Source organism: Leucoraja erinacea, chromosome 4, assembly GCF_028641065.1.
Source record: "Leucoraja erinacea ecotype New England chromosome 4, Leri_hhj_1, whole genome shotgun sequence".
In the NCBI taxonomy this organism is placed as follows: domain Eukaryota; kingdom Metazoa; phylum Chordata; class Chondrichthyes; order Rajiformes; family Rajidae; genus Leucoraja; species Leucoraja erinaceus.
The window spans coordinates 107,100,475-107,116,852 of NC_073380.1; the positions used below are offsets into that span (position 1 = coordinate 107,100,475).

The following is a 16,378-nucleotide window of genomic DNA, read 5'->3' on the forward strand; positions in this document are numbered from 1 at the left end:
TGGCCAATGAACTGGCCTCAACTACCTTCAGTGGCAGAGAATTCCACAGATTCACCACTCTCTGTGAGAAAAATGTTTTTCTCATCTCGGTGCTAAAAGATTTCCCCTCTATCCTTAAACTGTGACCCTTGCTCTGGACTTCCCAACATCGGGAACAATCTTCCTGCATCTAGCCTGTCCAACCCCTTAAGAAATTTGTAAGTTTCTATAAGATCACCCCTCAATCCTCTAAATTCTAGCGAGCACAAACCGAGTATATCCAGTCCCTCTTCATATGAAAGTTCTGAAGAAGGGTCTCGACCCGAAACGTCGCCTATTCCTTCGCTCCATAGATGCTGCTTCACCCACTGAGTTTCTCCAGCTTTTTTGTCTACCTTTGATCCCGACAGTGAAGCTCAGACACAGGTGCGCTGCGTGCCAGCGGCTCTGCGCAGGATGCGGTACAGCCAGACCTTGGCGTTCCTCAGCAATTCGGCGCTGCTCGGTGCTCCGTCATTGCGTCCGGCAGCGCAGGCCTCCTTGCGTCACCGCGCCTGGGTGCCGCGGCCTTGGGAGGCACCGGAGATGAAGGAAGTCGGCGGGCCGGATAAATACAGGGGAAGAAAATACTCCTGCGGGCCGCATTCGGCCCGGGTGCCTAAGGTTGCTGACCCCTGTTCTATATACTTTGCTGCACTTTGATTTAACTAACAAATTTGTATCATCAGTATTCTTTTTTGAAGAGTATTGTGCTGCTTAGTGTTAGAAAATGGCAACATTTACATGATTTGCATATTTCATTTGTAGGTGATAACGTAGAAGAAAAGCGTGTAAGTTTTCAAATAAAAAGCAACTTGAAAGATTTGAGAAACTCAAGATGGAACTTATTAAAACCAAGTTGTTATTACTGATTTTAGTTAGTCAACAGGCTATTAAACAATGTAAAAGGCGGTGAACTGTTCAAATTTATTCCAATTGATCTTTCCCCGATATCTTAAAAAATTCTGATTTGAAAATATTCATGCAATATATTTTTAAAAATCCATCCCAGTGCTACTTATCTAATTTATTTGCAATAAACAGAGATGACAATGAATCTTCAATCTTGAGAAGCAAAGCATTATCAAAAAGTGCACAAATGGTAGAAATGAGAAATTAACTCGTTATTCTAAAAATGTGGAAATTAAACACGTAAAACAAGATGCCTATATTTCCTTTAAAGTAAAACCAAATTTTACTAATCAAATTACTTTGATACTTTATCTCCATTAAGTAACAAATTGTACAAAAATGTATTTTATTACAAAATATTATTGCAGGAATATAAAACCGTTGTTTTTATCAATTCAGTTTGATGCTACTTGTTAACATTCACTTGCTGATTATAATGTCAATACAATGATTTCATCAGTATTAAATATTAAAATTTTTACTTTGGCCTTATCATATAATCTTTACACATTTAGAATTGCATTTATAATTTTATTTACAAGCATTCCAAATTTATTGTTAAATAAATAATATTTTAACAGTAGTGCTGAAATACTATTGTGACAACTAGGGATGCTTTAAATATTTATAAGAGAACACTTGACGTTCTCCTCATGACCACCATTTAGTTCTGTGAATCAATGCGACACCATTATTCAAGTTCTGACAATAGTTCTTGGTTCACTGTTGTTGTAAACCAAATAGAAATTGTGAAACATTTTCATACACTAGAAATGTAATGCAGCATGCAGGTGTCACTTTAAATACGTTTGGAAGAATTCCTTTGTAAAATCCATGAATGCCTTCATTCCTGAAAAGCGACAATGCTTTCGAATTACTGAATCATATCATAAACATGTTAACTATTATTACTGTGTTTGAAGTATAAAAACATTTCCAAGATACAAACCACAGGTTAATAATTTAAATACAACTTCATCTGAATCTGGCTGAAAAATATACAGGTATATCTTGTTTAGTGCTACTCCACATGGCGCTATTTCTTTACAGTGCTCTTATTTGGAGATATATATATATATATATAAATATATATATATATATATATATATATATAAATATATATATATATATGTTATATATATGTGTGTTTTATATATATATATATATATATATATATATATTATATATATATATATATATAATATACACACACATATATATATATATATATATATATATATATATATATATAAAGAGACAGCAGAATGTAGTGGTGTCAAGTGATTTGCAATATGACCAATGCAATAACTGCATGGGGAAATATAACACGTTGGAGGAATAACTCCAGATTAACTATGCACGGAGGAATTGAACCTCCAGTCGGACATAGGCGGGGAGAAAGGAATCTGGGCTCAGACATATGTCATACGATTAATATGAGAACAACACAATAACTCTGTGCGTGGGAATTCACTTTGGAGCCTCGGATAAATGTGGAATAAAGGGGTAAATAACCAAACATGTGAAAAAGTGAATTAGCAAGAGTTAACAAAAAGTAATTTAAAAATAGCTTATCATCAGGAGCGCATCTCCATTTATAATGTGTTATAATGACCCTGTAGAGTGCAGCTTCGGACAGCGCTCCATTTTCTAGGAACTTATCTGGATCGCTAATCAAGATATTACTGGCACTCTAGCCAGGCAAACTCCCAGCCTTTCCTCAGGTAACAGCATTATATCAATATTGTCCAAACTAACCATCAAAATAGGAGACTAAATATCCCATCTGAAATGTAGCTAATTTGATCAGGCAGCATTCCAGTAGACTGCTTATACCGACAACTGCAACTTCCATGGGATTTATTTTGGTCTTTTGCCATCTGGTTTCTGATATTATTTCAACAATCTTATGCTACATTTTGGGGACAAGAATTTATAGACCCTTTACAAAAATGAGTGTGGAAACATTGGTTATTTATTTTGGTAGAACAGCATTAGATTTTATAAATGGTGGAAGATTGAGAGGTGTACGTAGTCAGAGTTATCTGTGTTTTTGTATGGACATCATTGGAGGTCAACATGCAAGATGGAATTGAGAAGAAATTTCATCTCACAGGTTGTTCTGAATCTTTGGAAATTTTCAACCTAGGAGTGCTCGGTCATGGAATATATTCGAGCTAGAAATAAACATAACAAGGGAAAGTAACACTGAGATAAGTGTAGGCCTATAGGCCAAACTGCTCCCTTTTCTTACATTATATGTTGAAGTTGTGGAGTACTGCTTGAGCTCCCAAACCTTTGTATCAGAAGAACCAAATTGAAACATTAGGAGCAATAAAGCTGTCACTATAGTGAAAAATAAACATCTTTACTTAGGTCAGCATGCTTGGTACATGGCCAGCAATCACTAAAAAACCTAGATGAAACGAAATTACTTCTCACAGAGGGTTGAGAGTCATTGGACCTTCTTCAGAGGTAGCAGTCTCTGAATACTTTTAAGACTGAGATAGATGCTTAATCAAGGTGATGAAGGTTACTAAAAGGTACAACAGGGACATGAAGTAAAGATTATAATCAGATCAGTAATTATATCATTAAATGGTAGAGCATGGTTAAGGGAACAAATAACTTTTTCTTGCCCTTAAGCCTTTTTGATCTTACCTCCACGTTCTCCATATAGCATCAGTTACTCCAGAGTACCGGGTATGTTGATCCTGCAGCCGAGCACGTATCACTTGATATGGATAGGTTGTTGTCACAGCAAATACTTTGGACAATGCAGCCATGGTTATGTATTCTAAGGTGTTCTAATATTAAGGATAAACAAACCAATTATGATGAATATTCTGATAGTCCTTCAACAGAACAGCAACATTTATATTATCTCAGTTAATATCACATTTTCAAAATATTCTGGGGATTTTTTCATTTTGCCAAAATATTCAATCACACACCACTGTTTTTGCAGTCACCATTAAATCGTGTTTCAAATCTTCCTCGATATCTAATAACTAGTTAGTACCACAACACAAAAATCAGTGGACCCATTAAGATGACTTTGCTGTCAGTTATTTACATAAAACCATTTACACAGTCTGGCATGTCAATTCCGTGGGCAATTACTATGCAAGTACCACTCTACCTAAATCAAGGGACAGTAGAAATTGCTGATCCCATAACATCAGGTCTCTTCTGCAACTGGCTAATTGTTCCATCTACCAACCCATCATTTATGAAAATCACTAGCACACCCTCTCACAGAGTCTCTCATTCCACCAACTGGAAGAGATCTCCAGTCTCCCACCCTACAGTTATTCCTGGTGTCTCTGATCTCCCATACCACTGACTGTTTCTCTCTCTGGAGACCTCCTCTGGACCCTCTGCAACCCCAACATATGGTTCTTCAGATACGGGGCCCAAAACTGCTCACAATACTCCTATTTCCTTCGCTCCATAGATGCTGCCGCACCCGCTGAGTTTCTCCAGCACTTTTGTCTACCCACAATACTCCAGATGCGGTTTGACCAGTGACTTCTAAAGCCTCAGCATTACATCCGTTTTAGTATTCTAGCCCTCTCGAAATAAATGCAAGCACTGCATTCGCCTTCCTTACTTCTGATTCGACTTACAAATTAACTTTTTGGGAATCCTGGTCTAAAATGCCCACATTCCAAGCCACTATTGTCTTTCATTTACACTTATTAAGCACGTGGAACTACTTAGAGGTGCATTAATCTTAATTTTCAGATATATAATTTGCAGAGATACACGGTCTTTGGACCCCTTCCTGGCAATGACAGATTATTTTGAATATGAGAATTATGAGGATGATCTAAACCACTGGGTACATTTAGAAACGTAGAAATTAGGTGCAGGAGTAGGCCATTCGGCTCGTAAGCTTTTCTTTCAGGAGCAAGAATAACATTTTTACTTATTAGATCAAACATTGCTCTATTATCACATTTACATGCAACCACTTGAGTAAACCTGTCCTTTTCAATCACATATCTCCCCATTACTCCATCCAGCATACTAATAATAATCTAAATAAAAGCTTGCAACAAAACAGAGAAACTAAAACTGGAAGTTGTTGCGCATGTTGACACATGTTGGAAAAGGGATGAGATCCTGCAAAATGTTTATAGGAAGTTAGGCAAAAGGTTAAGTGATGTCCGGTTTACTCAATGTGTCACTTACCAGTGAAGGTAGGAATAGGAAGATAGGACAGATGAATGCGTAGCTGAGGAGTTGGTGCAGGGGCCTGAAATTCTGATTTTTGGACCATTGGGGCGACATTCTGGTCAGGACCTTTTTTCAAACTGACCTTTCTCCCAACCCAAAACATTTACTGCTGCTGGAAAAAAAATGAATTACTCGATCCTTCTAAATGCAGACTTCATGGGCAAAGGCGAATCAATATGTCAAAAAGTTTCTCTACCTGCAATGTACCAGATAATTAGAAATCAACCAAGCCCAGTAACAATGAACTCACCAGTTTTGCACCTGCTGCCATATTTCTGTGATTATTGTATTCTTTCTTCAGCTCCTCATAAGCCATGAATTGGAGAGCACCATGTGAGGTCCCAAAAAGTCCCGGCACAAATCCCTGCAGATATGCAGATACACAGAGCTCAAATGCAGTGCAGCTTTACAATGTCCCCCAGCATTATTTTTTTCTGTTGATGTACTATGTTCGATTCAAGTAACTAACATTAACTGGGTTAAAATAAATCTAGATTTGACCATCTCTGGCACTCTGAATGAAAAGATTAAAAAATTGAAAACATAAACACTCAGCCTGTCAGGCAGATAAAGACAGGGTTAATGTCAGATTCAGAATTATGGGTCAGGTAAATGGTCTACCAACAGGCTCAAGAGAGGTGGTTATCTAGTTAACTGCTACCTATATTTTGGATAAATCAGCAAGTAGATAAGAGAGTAGAAGGTGGCATGAATAGGTCTTTAAACAAACACATAAGGAACAATGCATAAATGCAAAAGACTCTCTGAATGCGATTGACAATGGAGAGGAAAAATTAGTATAGTTAATTAACCGCAATTAGTTTTATATAGGTCACGAAGAACAGAGAGGAATAATACACTGTATATTCATGGGCAAGAATGAAGATGCCCCTCAAGCCTGCTCTGCCATACAACTCCACAATGAGCGTTCTTGGAATGTTTCTTTCATGCACAGATCGAATCTATTCTGTATGTTCTGAAAGTCCCCTTAAATATTTACCTCTCCATCTCAACTAACACCTGAATTTGTTTGTCCACACTGTATTCATGCCCTCATATTTACTCTTTAGTTGAAAATACCAGTCTTGGACTCATTCTTTTCTCCCTTAATCTGAAGATGAAGAATTCAACATAATGATTATAGTTCATTGCTCCAATAAGTTACGTTCTAAGTAACAATTGCAAAATTACTTTACAAGCTACCTAAATCAGCTGCCCTTGTCCATTTGATTTTTCTAATGATTATCACTGTATATTTCAAAAACTCAATCTAGTTCAGAGATATAACCTGTCACGTACAAAGCCATGCCGACTGTTACTAATTAGCCCATTCTATTTTGAATCCGAGTACATTATATCCTGAAGAATCCGCTTCAAAAGCTTCCCTACCACTGATGCCAGTTTCACTGACCTGTGATATCCTGGATTATCTCTACTTGCCGTCTTAATCAAAGGAAAAACATTGGTTATTCTCCAGTCCGCCTGTGGCTAGATACAAATATATTTATCAATGCCCCTGAAATCTCCTCTCTTACATCTCTCAACAATCTGCAATAGATCCCAACAGGCCCTGAAGATTTATCCATCTCAGTCATATTCAAGAGACCCAACAGCACCACCTTCTTGATCTCAAACTGCCCTAGTATATTAATATTCTCCACACTGGTCTCACTGTCCTCCTCCGTGGTGATTACAAATGGAAAGTAATTGTTTACTACCTCGCCCACAAGTGCAAATTCCCTCCTTTATCCTTGGAGGTTCTACCATCTCCGAGATGACACTAATTGTTAATGGAATTTGTAAAAGGCCTTGGGATTTTCATTTAAAAACTCACCATAGCCATTTCGTAGCCCCCTTTTGACCCTCCTAATTGCCTGCTTGAGTTCTTGTATTCCTTGCTTTGTATTCCTCAAAGGCCGCATCTGATTTCATTTCTGTAAACTTTATACACACTTCCTTTTTCTTTTTGACCAAATTTACAATCTTTTTGGGCATCCAAGGTTCCCTTACTCTGCCATCCTTATTCTTTCTCCTTACTGGAGCATGCCAGCTGACCTCTGATCAAATGCCCTTAAATTATTTCCACATGTCGGATGCGTACACAGCCATTAACAACTGTTTACAATTTAGTCTCCCTAACAACTGCCTAATAAATGTTGTAATCTGCCATACTCTAATTTAGTACCTTCCCCCAATGTCCAGATGTATCCTTATCTATAACAATTTTAAAACTTATGGACGTTTGATCACTGTCCTCAAAATGTTTATCCACTGAAACACCAGTGAGCTGGCCAGGCATGTTTCCCAAAACAAGGACCAGTATGGTCCCTCCTCAATTTGGACTGTCCATATACAGGTATATCCTCTTGGATACACCTAACCCATTCTGCCCCATAGATTGTCCTCTCCGAGTGCTGCGGTGACATTCTCTCTGATTAGTTAAACAACTCCCCCACCTCTTTTATCTCCCTCTCTACTACATCTAAAATAATTAAACTCCAGAATGTTGAACTGCCAGTCCATTTCCCTCTCGCAAACAAGTCTTTGTAATGTCCAAGACATCAGAGACGCGATGAGAGAGATCTAGAAATAGGGTGGTCATGGAATAGCTGTTGCTAGTCTCCAACAATGGCTTGCATCTAATGTGCCAAATCATCGTACACCCAAGCCTCACATCTCAATGTTGAATGAGCACAATGCTCCCCAGTCCCCAGACATAGTAGCACTTCAAAGTAAGGTGGCATTTAACGGAAATTCTACATTACAAGCTGAAGAGTTCAACAATACAGTTCAATTTAGTTTCATGCTCGATTTATTATAATTTAATCACAAAACTGGCAAAAATCTTTAAATTGATTTGTCTATTAGAGGAATCAAGCAATACGGGAATAGGACACAAAAGTGGCCTTAAGATCAAGGATGATCTTGGTGAATGGCAGGGCAGCCTCTCGAAGTCAAACAGCTTATTTCCTATTCCTATGCTGTCATAATGGTGAGCACAATTAGCTAATCATAATTTTCTATCACAAAGTCCTGCCCTATTGAGAACTTTATACACTTAAAGTACACACTGCTGTCATCACCTCACCTTGTAAAGCCCACGAATACCTTCATTCTGATATATTTTCAAAAGAGCATGAAACATGCCTTTGTATGCTCTCTTTGATGGATCAGTAGTTGCATTATATTGCAGAACCAATCGTGTCTTAGTCACCCAAATTGGATTTGTAATGCAAAGAGTCATCGCACCTAAAAGGAAACATAAATTTACTTTTATTATTCTGATTGCTTAACTTGATCAGTATTAACATTAAATATTAAAATAAAGCAAATATTGCTTAGTATCAAACGGAATAACTTTTTTTATGCTAATTTCGAAATTATTTGCTCTGAAATGGAACCATTAAGACAGGGTTCCATGTTGCATACAATTCAGTAAAAGTTTTAGTCAGCACAGTTGTAGTTTTAGTCAGCGCAGTTACGATGTTGGGTCTCCAGCCCTAATGAAACCCTAAAGAAACGTACATAATAAACGTATTGAATTTTGTCACCCTAATTAATGCCTCACAAACTTGCACTTTAGAACTTAGCTTGGAGGAAAGTCACCTAGAAAATCTATTGTTGATTCGCTGAAATCTTATAATGACACAGTACTATGGAGGAATCATGCAAAGACCACAACAGGTAAACATTCAGGAAAATACCAGTGAAATGCTGGTGCTCTCTGGTCTGTCAGACCAAATACATAAGCTATTACCTCCTCCACTTCCTTTCCCAATCTTGGTTGTTCGCCCCCTTGAAATGGTGCAGAATGTACAGAAATCTAAAGTTAAGTTGTGGATGGTACTCGTGCCCTAATATCCATCCATTCAGGAGATGTGAACCTTCAAAGATATTAGGAAGCCTAGACTGTGTTAATGTGTTTTTGAGTGATCTGTTGCTTTTAATTGTATGACTAACCTTGCCAATGAAATTCCTCGCATGTTGCAAAACATACTTGGTGAATAAAGTGTGATTCTGATTCTGTTTCATATAGACTTTTTGTCCTGGGCCTCCTCCATTGTCAGTGATGCCACGCACAAATTGGAGGAACAGCATCTCATATTCCGCTTGTATGTACATCGAATTCTCTAATTTTAGGTAACCTCCCACAACAACCCCCCCCCCCCCCCCCCCCCCCCCCCATCCGCCCCTCCGGACTTGCACCTATTTCTCCCCTCCCAATACAATCCTTCCTCTGGCTACAATTCACAACTCTTTGATCCTTTTGTCTCACACGTTCTGTTTTTTTTTAATCTCTGGCCTTTGTCCAACAATCTATCAACCAACCCCCCCACCCCCGTGTTAGGATATTACCTGCCACTTTGTGTGTCCCTTACACCCCACGATCAGTCTGAACAAGGGCCCCAACCCGAAATGGCACCTTTCCAGCACTTTGTGTCTTTTTATGTAAACCAGCATCCCTGTGTCTTATACAAAACAATATCACCCCACAATATCAAGCGCTAAACAGTAGATTTTCAAGAGTGACATGAAGACCTAGAAATGGCCAATACTGCATGGAATTATGGAATGATCTTATTTTCCTATGTATAGGACTGAAGTAAAAAGCATTAAGCTACTGAAAATGTTCAGGTATTATTCTAATAAAATTCACATTGATAGCTAATGTATCAAAAAATGTTGTTTTTTTTTGCAGTATTCCACAATTTACAGCAAGAATCAGCAACTATTCACATTAGTCAGATTTGAAAACACTGTATGGACTATTTGTACCCAACCCCCCCCCCCCCAAAAAAAAATGTCATGGAATGAAAATGCAGTTATAAATTTTTATTTGTTAAAAAAAGTAATTTTCGATAACCGGTACGTTGCATATCACTTTTTCTCCTGAATTCAGAAATACAATAAGAGTATTAATTACTGCAACAAAAAAAACAGCCTGAAGAGTAAACCAAGTTAGATTTATTGTTGATGAAATATAGAGCAATAATATGGTGGTCACATAAATAATATGGAGTCAAGTGAATTTTCAAAATACTTACCAGCTTCAGCAGCTGAGACGAGGTGCTGAGTAGCACTGAGTGTTGGAACCCCATCCTGCTTGTATGCCTTGATGGCATTATAACTGAAAGTAGTATATATTTATATATTCAGTCATGAACAGCACCACTAAAAATATTCACACATTATCATACTACTTGAAATTGTACCAAATATGATAGGAAAGCCAATTCCCTGCAAAGAACCGACCTGATCTTCCGGTTGCTGGACACTTTAATTCCCTTTGCCATTCCCACACAAACCTTTCTGTCCTCGGTCTCCTCCATTGCCAGTGAGGCTAAACGCAAATTGGAGGAACAGCATCTCATATTTCGCTTGGGCAGCTTGATTTCTGTCACTTCAGGTAGCCCCGGCATTCTCTCTCTTTCTCTATCTCTCCCCCACCCAAGTTGTACTAGCTTCTCATTTTTCCCCACAGCTTACAATGGCCTGTTTCCTTTATCATCGTTACTTTTTTGCATATCTTTCATTCATTGTACTTTAACTCCACATCACCGCCTATATCTCTCGGTTCCCTTATCCCTAACCCGTCTGAAGAAAGGTCTCGACCCGAAACATCACCCATTCCTTCTCTCCAGAGATGCTGCCTGTCCCGCTGAGTTACTCCAGCTTCTTGTGTCTATCTTTGGTTTAAACCAGCAACTGCAGTGCCTTCTTACACAATATTATTTATAATACTTACAAGAAGAAGTATAATCCCCAAGACAATCCTGCGCCCCAGGCATTGGGGGTAACTCCTTGGTAAAGCCCTTGAATTCCATCAACTTTCCAAATGCTCTTGATACAATGTACAATTCCATTGTATTTTGGCCTCGTATGCAGTCCATCACTCACTGCACAAAAATATAAGTTTCAAAGCTTCTTAGCATAGTTTGTAAATTTTTGGATCGTTCTTTGTAAAATTATGAAACAATTCACATGCCATAATTCTTTTCCTCCAAACCTTCTGCAGGTGAATGATACATTCCAGCCTGCCAACCTGTGACTCTCTCTCTGCATGGTGCTCTGTGAACATCTAAAACTTATGGTGTAAATGGAGACCATTTGACCAATTGAGTATATGCTAGCTCGCTGAGAAAGCACATTTGCCAACGTAACCTTTTCTCTCTTACGAGCCCATTAACTCAACCCTGATAAACCAGCAGCAGGTAGACTCTACAGCACTTACTAACCAGCACATACATCTCTGTGCTACGAGTGGGAACTGCAGCAACCTGGGGATAGTCACAAACGATCTCTAAACAGGATTGAACTTGCATCTTTGGAGGTGAGGCAATTGCACTACTGCGCCACTCACACTTTCTGCCCCCAAGAATAAGGATGCTACTCGCCCACAGCAGTTTCCAAATTAACATTCACATTGCATCAAATAAAAGAATGCACCGAGACCCCACTGAGAAGTTTAAAAATTGCATCGGGTTACACATGGTAGCCCTTGCTTGAAAAAGTTACCTCTTCACCAACTCACGGATGGATTACTAGTAGCTTTAGATCTGTTGCCTCAGGAAATAAAGGAAAGGCTTCAAATTGTGTCCATGAACACGGCGAACTTGCGCGCTTGGACTTCAGACAATTTGTCAATGATTTCTCCTTAAGTTGGACTAAACTATATATGGGACTGAATTTTCAATTGATGCACTGAGAAATAACCCTTATGGTACAGTGAACATTTGTTAATAAGAAAGCAAATATTTTGTATCATCCCAATTTTGTCAATTAAAAAAAGGCATTTGTTAAAATAAAAGCATAGTTGTAACATTCCACATCCCATCTCCAAACACAATCATAATCCTACCAGCTGACCCCAAGGTTCATCACTACTGTCCACATCATTCTCAGCGCATAACACAACCAAACGAGCAGGTGCCTCAAAACTGCAACCAGGATTCAACTTCGATCTCCGATGGAATACGGAGTTTGCACCAAAGATCTGGATCTGGATGTAATATACTGAAAAGCTCCAGGTAGAGCATCACTCAGCACTATGATGGTGGTCGACATGATGTTCAAACCAGAAATATGTAATGTCTTGCATTTACTAGGAAATCTAAACCAATCCATCATTCTAGAGGGAGGTTTCACGGCAGTCGGGTCACGAACCATGACCCGTACTGTTGCCACGCTACACCAAACGGAGTACACGCGATGAACTGCAGGTAGGCACTTACCATTGATTCCAGCGTAGCGGGCCCGTTAAAACTCACCGAAAATGTCAATTTTTGCGCTGTAAATAATTATGGAAATCGGGATAAGCGTGAGAGATATTTAGCCTACCTTAGAATTCCAAAAGTGAGGAGAAATTACGGTAGATAGAAGCGAGGGCTGAAGGGACAACAGACAGAATGCATTGCGAACATTGGCCGTTTGCTCACTGCATTTCATCAACTAAGGTATTATTTGTGTTTTTTCTTGATTCCTTTGGCATCTAAAAAGTTTCAGAAGTGATAAATCTGGCTGTAATATATTAAAATCGCCCATGGTTCTCAAGTGGGTTTTTACATACAAAAAGAAAACACCTCTGAAGCAAAATTTACAGCTAGATTTATCGCTTCTGAGATTTTTTAGATACCAAAGGAATCAAGAAAAAACAAATAATGCCTTACTGTTGATGAAATGCAGTGAGCAAACGCGATAATTCCCAATATTTTCAATTCCGATATCTGCACAGCCAAAGTTCGCCAAGCACTTTAGCTGTTGGTGTCCCTTCAGTTCTGCTTCTCTTTACCTTCATTTCGCTTCACTTTTGGAATTCTGAAGTTGGGTACGTCTCTCACACTTACCCCGACTTGCACAATTTTTTACAGCGCAAAAATTCAACATTTTGGCGGTTTTTACCAGGTAGGAAAGTACGCGTTTCTTGCATTAATAACATATACCGGAAGTTACGGATGTCCTCCAGATGGATTGAGTGGCTCCTTAAATTTAGTTGCATCTGGTTGGGTAAGGTAGGTAGTGCAGGAGTCCCCTGCGGTCATCTCCCTCCTAAACAGGTACATTTTGGATACTGTTGGGGGAGATGGCTGTTAAAGTCGGCGCCGCTCCGCAGTCCCGCAGCTCGACGGCGTTGATCTCGGTGGTCTCCAGCGCGGCGACCCAGGCAAGGCATCGCCCGCGATAGCGCTCCAGCGCTGTGCCGCCACCGAAGCTGAAGGTGCTGGGCGGTCCCCGCCAGGAAAACACCGCTCCACTCCTGCTGGTAGGCTGCGTCGATGGTGCAGTCCGGAGAAAAAGCTGCCTCACCGACCAGGTAGGGACCTAGAAAATAGTTTCCCCCTTCCCCCCACACATAAAAAAGTCTAATTCCCCAACAAACATAGGTCAAAACTCACTAAAAACTAAAAAAAAAAGTGAATTGAACGGACAGCTGCTGGTTAGCAGTCGTTCCCCAAGATAGTCAATGCCTACTATCTTCTGTGTGCTGAATCAAAGCAAGAATTTAATTGTCCTATCAGGGGCACATGACAATAAACTCTCTTGATCTTGAAATATCGATCCAAATGGAAATGGAGTCACAAGGTATTACTGATGCTGGAATCTTGCACAAATTGCTGGAGTAACTCAGTGGGTCAGGCAACATCTGTGGAAGAAATGGAGGGGGGGGGGGGGGTCGGATCGGGACCGTTCTTTCCGATTGCAATCGGCTCCTTTTACGTCCGGACACGGATCACTTTGACACGTGTCTTGCACCGCCAGCGCCAGCCTCAGCCTCCGCCTCCCAACGTGCGGCTGGTGCACGGGAATGAATGGTGCCGAGGGATGCGGCTCTCACCTGCGAACCTGATCTTGATGAGGTCGAGCGGGTGCAGCGCCAGGGTTGACACCACTCCGCCGCTGATGCCGGCCACCAGGTTCTCGTACTTGACCAGCTGCACAAAGCGGATCAGCGGCGGCGGCGGCGGCGCTGCCTGCGCCTGCACCAGCTCGGCCTCGGCGGCCTGGCCGACTCCCGACGCCATCGTCCTCCTGCTGTCAGTGTCAGCGCCCGCGCTCTATCTCTCTCTCCCTCTCTCTCCCTCGCCCGCGCGCTCCTCTAGGATCGTTGGTCCCAACCTTTGCTTCCCAACTGCCGCTTACGGCGGCAACCGGCACAACGTCACCACGCAAGCAATCTTGCTCCGCCCATTCGCCCGGCTGGCGGCTGGCGGCTGACGGCTGACGTCACGGCGCACACGGGGAACAGTCGGCGCTCACCAACCGCCGCGCACGCTCACAGCCTGCGTCACCCCCCCCCCCCCCCCCCGCCGGGCACGGACGTCACGGCGCACGGAGGCCCCGCCCACTTGCTCCGGCATCATTGCGAACACGCCGCCCACGTGACCCGCCGCGCAGGGGCCCGCGAGAGCAGGGGGGACGTTATAATTTGAAAGCGGCTCGAGCTCGGGTTCGGGTTCGGACGGACGGGGTTTCAAGATGAAGGTGAAAATGTTGTGCAGAAATCCGGATGACTACGTTAGAGAGACGAAAATAGACATTCAGCGAGGTGAGTGGTGGGGGAGGGAGGACGGTGCTGGGATGCTGGGCCGGGCCTGGCCAAACAGCAGCCACGTGAAACGTGTTGGGGATGCATGTGGATGTCAGTCACTCTGTGGCTGTTGTTTGTTTACTCACGCACAGACTAGCAATGTTACCAAATTTTGAGATTTAAAAAAAATCAAGTCTGTAATTTATCCCATCAGATAAAGCATAACAATAAGTTTAATTTGACACCTAATTCACTTTCATATCTCAAGTAATAAAACAGTTATGGCCATTTTCATACTCGGAAATTAGCATCTTGTTCCCTATTGATTTTCTATGGACATAACAGAAAAGCTGTGATCGAGGACAGTCAAAAGCCCATAACCTTCTTAAAAATTAAGAGAACTGAATGAAATTTTCAGTTATCATAGATTGAAGAATTCTGAAACAAATATAAAATAATCTTACTTGGATGACCTGAAATTAAAGCATATAATTAGTTAGTTACCCAATTGTAGCTAATTTCAAACTTCAATTACTAGATCTAAACATCTATCCATTTCTTAATAAATGATTAACATTTTTAAATAGCCCAAGTGTCCAAATAATATTCCTAAATAATTCACCATAAAACATGATTTTTAAATCTCATTTACATCAATTTATAGGCCAAATGGAAGGAATTTAGTGTTCAATTGCTGTAAATTAAAGTCAATTTAAATCGGCTTTCTAGTGGGTTCCTGTGAACGCGTTGGTTTAGAACGCTCACATTGCACTGGATTTGTGCCCTCAAGTGCCCAGAAAAATACTGCGGGATATAAAGAGCCCAAAATGAACTACTCGCTATAGAAAACTTTATATACAGGGTTATATACAAGCCCCATTTAATGTAAAAATAAGGTACATACCTTTAATTGTTTGCTTTATAAAACCCTGGGGCTGCGAGAGGTTGCGGGTTGAGAGAGTGGTTTTTAAACTACTATAACTATTATACAAGGCCATAAAAACTAATAATACCTTTTGCGAAGGGGTCTTTCAGCGATTTTCCGTTAATGATTTACTAGGCTGAACGTTTTCGATTGCAACAGCCTAGTAAAAATCGCGTTTTAAACCCGCCCCCTCTAAACAGTGCCAAAATCGCGCACACGGAGTAGGGCAGATGCTTAGCCACGATTCAGGTAGGTTTTGTAACATACCTACATCTGGTTGGGTAAGGTAAGTAGTGCAGGAGTCCCCTGCAGTCATCTCCGTGGACCGGGAGTTAAATGAGATGGAGGAACTGAGTGAAATCCAGGTTAGCCGGGAAGTGGTGTTAGGTAAATTGAATGGATTAAAGGCCGATAAATCCCCAGGGCCAGTTATGCTGCATCCCAGAGTACTTAAGGAAGTAGCCGCAGAAATAGTGGATGCATTAGTGATAATTTTTCAAAACTCTTTAGATTGTCAAGATTCAAGATTCAACTTAATTGTCATTTGGACCCCTTGAGGTCCAAACGGAATGCCGTTTCTGCAGCCATACATTACAAACAAATAGACCCAAGACACAACATAATTTGCATAAACATCCATCACATCGCTGTGATGGAAGGCCAAAAAAACTTATCTCTCCACTGCACTCCCCCCCCCCCCCCCCCCCCCCCCCCCCCCCCCCCCCCCCCCGATGTCAAAGTCAAAGCCCCCGGCT

General features: G+C 40.8%; 2 protein-coding genes across 2 annotated transcripts in view; one reads left to right on the top strand and one right to left on the bottom strand.

Moving 5' to 3' along the window:
• Positions 1-861: 861 nt before the first annotated feature.
• LOC129696753 (mitochondrial folate transporter/carrier-like) lies at positions 862-14,230 on the bottom strand. Its single transcript, XM_055634897.1, has 7 exons — positions 14,006-14,230; positions 10,919-11,069; positions 10,218-10,300; positions 8,261-8,421; positions 5,423-5,536; positions 3,592-3,737; positions 862-1,780 (listed from the first exon to the last, which is right to left on the bottom strand). Exons 1-7 carry the CDS (start codon positions 14,190-14,192, stop codon positions 1,651-1,653), a joined length of 972 nt encoding a protein of 323 aa, XP_055490872.1. The 5' UTR covers positions 14,193-14,230; the 3' UTR covers positions 862-1,650.
• A 314-nt stretch (positions 14,231-14,544) lies between these two features.
• dcaf13 (ddb1 and cul4 associated factor 13) overlaps positions 14,545-16,378 on the top strand; it is a 48,415-nt gene continuing 46,581 nt past the window's right edge. The window contains exon 1 of the mRNA XM_055634900.1: positions 14,545-14,716. Coding sequence (XP_055490875.1) covers positions 14,647-14,716 — 70 coding nt within the window. The 5' untranslated portion in view covers positions 14,545-14,646. The remainder of the gene's footprint in view (positions 14,717-16,378) is intronic.

Coding starts and splice junctions, on each gene's coding strand:
- LOC129696753 (XM_055634897.1), bottom strand. CDS start 14,192: ATGGCGTCGGGAGTCGGCCAGGCCGCCGAGGCCGAGCTGGTGCAGGCG. Junction 5,537..8,260: donor GTATTCGTGGGCTTTACAAG/GTGAGGTGATGA, acceptor GCATATCTGCAG/GGATTTGTGCCGGGACTTTT. Junction 3,738..5,422: donor TGGCAGCAGGTGCAAAACTG/GTGAGTTCATTG, acceptor CCTTAATATTAG/AACACCTTAGAATACATAAC.